We start from the raw sequence: 10,264 nt of genomic DNA, 5'->3' as shown, positions 1-10,264 counted from the left end.
TTATATTATACAGTTGTGACATGGATTACACACTCGAGCAACAAGTAGGTGCAATACATAATATAGCCACAAGATGGCAGTGTTGATCAGTAGATAAAAATGAGTCGCGTCTATTCTTTGTGTTTAGTAATTTAGGGGGTCTTCTACAGTTATCCCAAACTTTGCCAACAGAGTTGTTAGCCTACATATTTGATGCTACTAAGTACTGAAAGAGAGCAGAGTCAAATACATTTAAAATACAAGTTGCTTCAAGCTTCTGTTCGATGTTATCACGACATGTGTTTAGCACCATTGAGATCACTTGATGCATCATGTGCTGTGAGGTAATTGTATTCATTTGGTTGTTTGAGATAGAGACGAGCTAGAAAAGAACACATGTTGCCATTTTGATGTATTAGTTGCTCTCACTCATAAAAATTGGCCACTTTCCGAAAGATTCAGTTATGTATGAAATCAATTTTCAGGTTACAGAAAGCAAACAACTACTGCTTGTGTGTGCAAATTTGTCTTGATATTTTTGTCAGTGTAACAGATATATTTCTTGTTAAAAAATTGTACTTTGTTTCTTTTGATCTGTTTTCAGGGGAAGCAAGGGAGTGATGCAATCACCTGCAAGACATAACTGGATGTCTGCACAATGTACACGTAAGAATACATAACACTGGTATGTAGACAGAGAATATTAACCTTGTTTGTGCACAAAAATGCAGATCTGCTGCAAATTGGCAAGAAATCAGTTTTGAAAATGTCAAATTACAGAAATTATATTTACTAAAATGTACTTTTTACATTGTGGTAACTTTAAGTCTGTGCTTGGTAGTCTTGTAGTGGGTCATAAGTGTGCCCAGTGTTTTCAGATTAGGCACCGCAGTGACGTTAAAACTATTTTTCCACTTAAGCTTGAGTGGGATTTTACTTTGAAAAGCATTATATCACATGCAGCCTCTTGTTTGAGGAAGCTCATGGCTTTTCCTGTAAGATTCTGGCATTGCGTCACTTATTGATGGTTGTGTTTGATGAGCATAGCTGCATCTAATCATTACTCTTCAACTTGTTACAGCCCATAAATGTAGATGATGTAATAGATGTGTTTGTGATTTTCTGCACTAGAGATTTACTGAATAGGTTGTTTGATTGCAATGTGGAAACACATGCAGGGGAAGGCACTTATCATAGCTGCTGGTCACTAACTAAACTCTGTTGCCCTCTGTGACCTAAAATAATTTGCTCTCTGTTAGATAGTTATTTGCACTCCCACTTAAATTCTCCTGGTTTGCACAATTTGACTCCTGGGAGAGATTTTTTCCAACCTATATGTCATTTTAAATCTAGATTTGCAGGCCAAAGTACATTTTGGAGGGAATAACACAACTGCAAACTACTGCACAAATTAATCCAAAATATAATCCGTGCAATGTAGTAATATAAATAAAGTCTGAAAAATGAAAGATATAAAGTTAGAGTTATCATCCATTTATATGACACTTCTTTCAAACTCAGCCAGAGAACGTTATAAATGGTTTTACAAATGACTTTAATAATGCCGTATGAGCGCACACAGAAGCCTAATTTAGATGTCAAAAGAGTGATGTACTTAGCCACAAAAACTGAGCACAGAGGACATCACCCTACACTGTGATAAATCTAAAGACTCATCGCACAGGCAGCACCATTCACCAGCCACCTAATGTAAATGTTACAGGGTTGAGTGTTTGAGTGCGGGAATGTCACTGGGGTTATCTACTGGGAACCTCCCAGCACATATGTTTTGTTGAATTCGGCTCTCGGTTCCACCATGACGTACTACAGTGATGTTTGGTGTCTCTCCCGCAGCAGGGGAGTTAACTTTAACTATATGTTAAAGTTAAATGCCCACACCCCTAAACAGAGTTTTAGTTACTGTACAGCTGTTTTGCAGTGCAGTGAATAGACTTTCATAGATGCTATGTCATTGACACCGTAGAGCAGAGCATGACAAATTACTTAAGATTCTCTTTTCAGGACACATAAATATTTCTTTGCAGTCCACCCCAGGGTTTGATAAACAATGTCAACAATGTCACACTTTGGCAGTACTGTTTACAAGTCCTGAGGTCTGACTCATTATTCAATATTTCCTGATTTTTAATCACAACAGCTAACACGTCCTTCTTAGGAGTTTGGAGACTAAATTATATCAACAATTACAGACTACAAGTCTGGTTGAGAAGAATTAAAATGGAACCTGGCCTACATCCATTGGTAAAGCAAGCTTGAAAGTCAGCCACTTTGCATCTATGAGTCTCTTGTAGTCTTTTTTTGCATCTCTAATTAGTAATTTTGCATCCCTTGTAGTGATTATGTCTCTTTGTAGTCATTTTGCATCTCTTTGTAGTTGTTTTGTGTCTCTTGCAGTTACTTTGCATCTCTTTGTAGTCATTTTGTGTCTCTTTGTAGTTGTTTTTTGTCTCTGTAATTATTTTGCATCTCTTTAAATTCATTTTGCATCTCTTTGTAGTCATTTGTGTCACTGACTTGCAGTAGTTTTGTATCTCTTTGTAGTAATTTTCAGTCTCTTGTAGTCATTTTGCATCTCTTTTTAGAAATGTTGCATCCCTTGTAGTGATTGTCTCTTTGTAGTCATTTTGCATCTCTTTTGTAGTTGTTTTGTGTCTCCTTCAGTAACTTTGCATCTCTTTGTAGTAATTGTTTGTCTCTTTGTAGTTGTTTTTGTCTCTTTCTAATTATTTTGCATCATTTTGCATCTTTTTGTAGTTATTTTACATTTCTTAGTAATAATTTTGAATCTCTGTGGTAATTTTGTACCTCTTTGTAGCTGTTTTGTGTCTCTTTGTAGTTGTTTTGTGTCTCTTTGTGCTAATTTTGCATCTCTTTGTATTCATTTTGCATCTCATTGTAGTAATTTTGTGACTCTTTGTAGTAAATTTGTGTCTGTAGAAATTTTACATCTCTTTTTAGCTGTTTTTATGTCTCTTTGTAGTCATTTTGCATCTCTTTGTAGTAGTTGTGTGTCTCTTTTTTTCATTTTTTGTCCCTTTGTAGTCATTTTGCGTCCCTTAATAGCTGTTTAGTGTCTCTTTGTAGTCATTTTGCACCCTTAATAGTTGTTTAGTGTCTCTTTGTAGTCATTTTGCATCCCTTAATAGTTGTTTAGTGTCTCTTTGTAGTCATTTTTGCATCTTTGTTGTTACTTTTTGTCTCTTTGTAGTAATATTGCAACTCTTTTCAGTCATTTTGTGTCTCTTTGTAGTTGTTTAGTGTCTCTAAGTGGTCTTTTATGTCCCTTTGTGGTTGTTTTGCTGGTGGTTGTCTGTTTAGTCATTTTGTGTTTCTCTGTAGTCATTTTTAATCTCCTCCAGGTTGCTACGTATCTCTTTGAGTGACATTTTGCGAGTAAAAGCCAGGGGGGGCCCTGACACTTTGGGCCCCTGTGTCGTGCCTGGGAGGCCTGTTCAGTAATCCAGCAATGCTTAAAATGGGCAATATAGAAATGTACCTGTAGTTTGCAAAGGGCAAAGAGTTTAATAGATGAACTTATAGTATTTAATTAGAATACCCTTTAAAGACTTTTTGCAGTACAATATCTGTGCTTGTTTGCCATATTTTATGTAACGTTACACCGTGGATAACTAAAGATATTTTTTAGAACTGAAGATAACATGAAACTGAATGTACAATCTGCCATGGCACTTGTCTTCCGGAGGTGTTGTAATGTGGAATGGCATGCAGATACTCCGAGAGCCCAACATTTCCATCCCTGCAGGCACAACTGTCTCTGCTTAAGGTATGAAGGGCAGGAAACAATGTTTTACAGAAACATTCCATATGTTTGAACATCCACTTTCCATCTTTGATTGTTGCATGAAGTAAAATATTTCTGATGGTGTTTTATATTATTTTTGCAAATTGAAATCCTGGATGACACTTTTGTTATTTAGCCTCCTTCACCTTTTGCACCTGCTGCAACAAAGCACGCCCGCTGGTGCTAATCTTTCCAAGGTGATCTTACTCAAAAGCATTGCACAAAGGCATAATAATAAAAGGTTTAGTATAATATAGATCAAATCTGCTTTAGTGTAGGTCACTGACCCAAACTGTATCGGCTCTTTCCAACCTTAATAGTCTGCTCCTCTGGGAGCATAATGTTTGGATTGGTTGGGAAATATATTGGCAATAAAGAGACAAAAGGATGTCATAAACGTTGATTAAAGCTCTGGTTAAAAGACAGAGGCGGAGAAGCTCTGAGTTATGAGGGCTTTTCAGACTGCGTTATTGTTTCAGTGACAGAGCTCTTAGTGCGTCTAGTGGAGTGGTCGCAGGCGAGTGGTAAACATTTCTCAATGTGCGAGGAGTCATTAATCCCTGCAGCCGAGGATGGCTTCACTACCGGTGTCTGTGGCCCAAGAAATCACAGCCAGTTGGCACCAGCAGGTCACACAGAGCTCCAACATAAATGCTTTGTACTCCAAAGCTGTTTAAATCTCCTCAAATGTGCTGTAGCTAAGGCACACATTTAAAAAAAAAAGGCAGTGTGGAACAACTAACAACGCTCAATTCATTTGCAAGTGAAGCTGTTGATGATGCATGTAAGGTCTGCCAGGTTATGGCCCCTTTGTGAGAGATACGCTTTGTTAGAGGTCCAGTGTGTAGGATTAGGGGGCATCTGTTGGCAGAAATGGAATATGATGATCATAATTACATTTTCATTAGAGTATAATCACCTGAAAATAAGAATTGCTGTGGTGTCATTAGCTTATAGTGAGCCCTCCATATCTACATAGAGAGCGGGTCCTCTTCCAGGAAGCTTGTCCTGTTGCACTGCCATGTTTGTACAGTAGCTCAGGATAAACACACTGGCTCTAAAGAGGGCATTTTGCATTTTTTTTTTATAGTGATCTCAAGGCCACCGTAGATTCTCTGACGGGGAAAGGGAGGGGTGAGCAGAGGGGTATTCAGTTGGTTGCAATCTGCAACCTCACCACTAGATGCCACTAAATTAGACACACTGGACCTTTAAAAAGTAAAAATAAAAGTAAAAATAAGTTTGATTTGACCCTCAGAAAAGAAGGCAGTAGCAAAGGAAGTGAATTATTAGGGCCTTGAGAGTGACGCCATATATGCGGCTTTGATATGAAATATGAAAACTGTCACCTGTATTACTAAATGAACAAGGCCCCAGAATTTAAAGGGCCCTGAAAACTCCATGTGCTAATTCAACTGAATGACAGGTGGGTCCTGGTATGTTTTCCAATCTTGCTCTCCTGTCTGAAAAAGGTGGTTTCGACGTTTTCGGACCTTCCTTATCTAAGTTTTGTGCTTACCATTACATAGTACAAAACCATTTATGTTTGATCAAATTACCACACAGCAAATCGGACACCAGGTAGTATTCCATCCTAGGAAAAACTGTACACATTCCCCAGAGGGAAGGCAAAATTGGGGGTTAATGGTGGCACAGCAGCTGATTTTTGCTGCAGGGTCCGGTTGCAGGTTAATCCAGCCATTACTTTCACCACATAATAGACAGCCACCTGGATACACAGGTGGCGAGTCATAATAGCTTAATACTGCATAACACTTGCGACATGAGTATCCTGGAGTGTAATTGTAGTTTAATTTCGCCCTGGGAAATATTGTGCACTGTTGTTTCTGTGTATTTGATTCATCCGAAAAGGGGTTTTCACAGAAGGCAGATTTCACAGTAAGAGAAACAGAGGTGCTGAATTCACACGTTTTTGGTCACACTTACTGGGACACTTTAACCTTAATTGTAACACCTGTGTGTTTTCTGTTCTGAGTTGTTTCTTTATTTATCATTGACAAAGGAAATAGAAGGGTGCAATATATATCAGCCTGTTAGTGCAGGTCAAATTAATTATCGTAATGTTTCCAGTATGCTGCTTGAAATTTGTTACAGTATGTGAAGTCCCAAGTATTGTCTTTGAAGTGATGAAGTGTGTGACTGAAACTCATTTCACACTCAGTGAACTGATGTCACTCCGCTCATGGGACAGTTATCAGTGAAGATGCGGTGCAGCGCGCTCATTTGCATGCCTGATTGGTCAGTACTGGAGATCCAGCTTTGCACCACACCCACTCCAGGTCCAGCACTGTCCATCCATGCCTCTGGGTGTGCATTTGCAAACTCCGCCCCGCTCGCGCCGCCTCCAAGCGGACCGCAATGATTTAGAAGTTCAGGAATCCCACGTGACGTCACCCGGGGGTGACGTTATGCTTCTCTAAATAGATCGTATTGTAATCTTTTCTCAGTCCAACGTGGTTTCTTCTGAGAGACTGCTTCACATTTTCTACACTTGTTTGGTAAGTTGAAAACCTCACGCCACCATGCAGAGGACCGTGCACGCGCCCCTGCAGGTTTGTTGTGTTTGTTAAAGACGATCCTTGTTACTTTTTCTCCTGCTTTTTCTCATGCAACAGCTTGTTTAGTTGTTCGCTTCAGTCGAGATGTTGTTTTTTTTCCTTTTGTTCTCAGCTCATTTGCGCGTGCAAGTGTGAGAGGAGACGGGTCATGTTAGTTTGGTGAGAGTAGGTGCATTGTCATTTCACTTCGGTGTCTGTGCGTCGGCCTATCTGTTGACTGTTGTTGAAGTTGAACGCGGAGACAAGTGCCGCTGCTGCTCGGTCTGTCAGGTAGCAGCGGAGGCAAGTCTGCAGGAATTCATCTCGTCTCCGACTGAAAACTAGGCTACAGTCCGGGTCATTGCAAAGGATGATTCTCGCTGCACTTCACACTAAGTTGGCACTTCTTCCATCTTTTGCTCCACAGCTCAAAGCTGCATCATTGCCATGCCTGTCCCATCTCGGGATACGCAGAGCCGGCGTTGGTCCGGGACCCTCTGCCTGCGTGCTGCTGCGGTTCACCAGTGATCGTCTGGAAAATGATAGCCTGGTGCTTTTTGCTGTCATGCCATTTACAAAAAGAAAAGAGTGATGCTCCTGTTCCCTTGAAATTTACGTTCCCCCTTTTTTCTTCTGAACGGCAATGTGACCAACATTACGTCATTCTGCAGGCCAGTCGATATTTGATTAACCGCTGAGATGTTGAGGGTTACTTTCAGGAAGGTTGTGCTGACGAGGCGCGCTTAGTGGCTGCACGGCTCGAGAGAAAAAGGAGAGATGTTTTAATCATTTGATTACTCTCCTCTGACATTATGTTTATGTGACAACACTATCAATAACCACTTGTTTCTCATGCGCGCTGCTTTAGATTAATGTGGAGGCTTCCGGTTTTATTATGTGCCTTTTAAGTGGCTCTGTTAATAACACCTGATAATAAGGCATTTAAGTTTGATGATGATGGTGGTAATTAAATTAATGCAGAGTGACATGGACTTTTATTTTTTAAAAGATGGTTTTGAGAACAGGCAGCTATTATAGGATACTTTTATAAAATAAAGTGACGTTTTATGAAAGCAACAGTTTGAGAAAAAGTTTGTCAGAAGAATGAGCTTCACATTTTCCTCTAATTTTTTGCAAGAAGAAAAAAAAATCAATAATCTTTTAAGACTGAACAAAGTTAACAATTATGATTTAATAGTTATAACAACAATACATGATAAATCAGTTTTTTAGTTGTACGAAATCTTATTCTACTGGAGTCCAAGGGTCCAGGTTTTCTTTTAATATGTGGGGGGTACATATGAAATGTAGATATGAGGGTCCTCGGGCAGAAAATGTTGAGCATCACACACTTAATTTCTTGCATTCTTGTGAATTTTTATGCACCACTTTGTGCCTTTTCTGCTCCATTTTAGGGTATTTTAATTGTGTGAAAATAAAAATACTGGGGGGACAAATGCACATGTTCTAAATGCTGAAGTGAATGTTTCCCCTGCGTCCCCCCTGAAATCTACACCTTTGCTGAAGTTTATAGCCAACTCAGGAAAATAAACACAAGAATATGATAATTACAGAAATTAATACGAAACAGAAAAGACTGTAAAGTCACTAACTAAACTTACTGGATAACATGAGTTATTTAGTAATCTTGATGCAGATCTAATTCTTCAAATATTTTGCATAATGTTCAGCGTAATTGCAGTCCAGTGGCTCATTGCAATAATGAAATGTGACCTTTATTTGTTTATGGTTGTTGCATGTGCTCAAGGTGAAACATTCCTGTGGTAATGATTGCACTAATGCAAGAAGGGGTCGAATAACAGCAATCAGCAGTTTGGCCTCACCATAAGTGTCATACCTTAAAAAATCTGTTGCGCTTATTTTATTTTGTTGACTTGTTCATTTTTTAATCATTTCATTCTGGGACTTTTTGTGAGGATGATGTGAGTGCCCTGCTTCTTTGTGCTTGTTATGAGTTTACATGTTTTGGAAGAGAGTGGTAATTGATAGGTCTCGAGGTTTACATCACAGCAGTCTTTTTTGTCATGCATTCACTTCGAGAGCAGAAGTTCAGGGCAGACATTGTCTAAGAAGGCCATGTTCCCCGCCTCAGGCTTCGCTGTGATCCCACCTTGAACTTGTGCTGTCAAAGGCCCAGGCTAAGGGGAGCTGGAGATTTGAATTGCTGTGCATGTTTGTGCTTGCTTTAACCCCATATGCCTTTGCACCCCAACCCCTCTTTTCCTCACCATATTGTTCAAATTCTAATATGTGGCCTACCTGGAGAATTCCTCCCCAGCTCCTCTTGAAATCGAATGCTGGACCCTAATCCTTCCCCTCACACACATCAGGATATAGTTAATGTAAAGTGTAACCAAATTTCCTCCGCTAAACTAAAACATCTATATCAAATGAGAGCCAAGTGCCTCTTCCAAGGAAAGGGGCGTTGAGTACTGATAATTTTAAGTGTGAAAGCTATTGGATAATTCACAGAGGCATTCGCAGAATTAATGGTTAAAAGTTTTATGCGTCATATGGTTCGAATTTCCTGGTAAATGTGATGAAATGACCAAGTCCCATTTTAGAAACAGGAAGGTAAAAGTAAAAGTTTTGCCTCTGCTTTCACAGTCATGGATACTCTTTCTTCTCCTTTTCCTATTAGTGCTTTCGGTGATGTCAGTTTTTGGGATTTATTGTAGAGTCTTAGATTTGAATGAAGTGATTCAGAGTCATACAGGTGTTCAAGAGGAAAGCCTGGTGAGGGAATAGTGCAAACAGCTATAAGTTTCATGTAACTGTATTTGTGATGAATGTGGTCTAAAATGTTGAGAATAATCAGCGACATGTCCACAGACTTTTCGAAGCACAGCTTCTTCAGTTGTACTCGCCATCACCCTTTTTCTAGTTTTGGTTGAGGGCTAGGATCAGCAGTGTTAGTCATGTTTGTTGTGTCAAAGGAAACCAGGTGAGTTTTTAGGGGCCCTGTAGAAGAGACCAAGTGCACTGGTGACAGAAAGAGAGACCAGGGCTCATTGCTCTCTGACAGAGAGACCCTGTCCAGACCCTGTTCTGCAGGCTTGCTCATGAAGTACAGCTTGTTAGGAAAACAGCACTGCTTAGCATAACACAATATTTGAGTGTTTTGACTGTGCTTGAGGAAATAGTCTGTAGCTCTGAAAAAGACACACATGTACATGGTGTATGAAGGTATTCATGCTCGACACGTGACATGTAGCAGTGACTTGAATTTCGGGTTTGTTTTCGTGAATTGATGATGGTGGCAGGTGAAAGTAGAGGAGTAAACTTTGTGTTGTATGTGACAACAAGTTTGTGAATGACAACTGTTGGGTGCAGTGTCAGTTAAGTTGTTCCAGTCATTGTCAAGAGCGCACATGATAAACAAACACTGAATGGTGATGATTAAAATATTGGCTTCTTAACAGACCCCTTTGAGTTGTTTTGATTGATTGTAGCAGGAGAAAAACAACAGAAAACAATGTTAACTTTGGCTTCTTAATCTACAATTTCTTCCATTAAGCTTTACTTCTGTGGTGCCAAATGCACCATGTTTTTGTACACCTACAAGCTTTCCTACTTCACCCAGGCACAATTCAAATAGTTCATAAAGGCTTAATTTATCTTTTGGAGTACAAAATGGGTCTCTATAACCCTCAGCACCCTGGACGTTCAAACATCACAGCACTTATGGGGCCTTCATGTATGGAGTCTGAATGTTTATTGCCTGTTTGCAAGTCCCGTACCATTAGACCTGTACTTGTCAGTGTAAAGAATCTTCTGTGGCTTAAAGATAAAGACGGTCCCCGGGTGCTGTGCTGTGGCTGGGGATTAATAGAGACTACTTCAATACTTTCGTCCTCACTTAACATCTGTTAAAACATCTGTA

At 39.6% G+C, this 10,264-nt stretch overlaps 1 protein-coding gene across 3 annotated transcripts in view; it reads left to right on the top strand.

Moving 5' to 3' along the window:
• Positions 1 to 609: 609 nt before the first annotated feature.
• Positions 610 to 10,264, top strand: part of creb5b (cAMP responsive element binding protein 5b) — a 51,050-nt gene continuing 41,395 nt past the window's right edge. Inside the window, exon 1 of one of the 3 annotated variants that reach the window (XM_050047240.1) lies at positions 610 to 664. Coding sequence is in view for 1 of the 3 variants with exons in the window: in XM_050047238.1 (XP_049903195.1) it covers positions 6,346 to 6,375 (30 nt within the window). In the remaining 2 variants the exon portion in view is untranslated. Of the gene's footprint in view, positions 665 to 6,137; positions 6,376 to 10,264 lie in introns of those variants that run through there. The other 2 variants (XM_050047239.1, XM_050047238.1) reach the window with 2 other exon arrangements.

The sequence above is a fragment of the Epinephelus moara genome, chromosome 6, assembly GCF_006386435.1.
Source record: "Epinephelus moara isolate mb chromosome 6, YSFRI_EMoa_1.0, whole genome shotgun sequence".
NCBI lineage: Eukaryota > Metazoa > Chordata > Actinopteri > Perciformes > Serranidae > Epinephelus > Epinephelus moara.
This window is presented reverse-complemented; position numbering and strand designations above follow the sequence as displayed.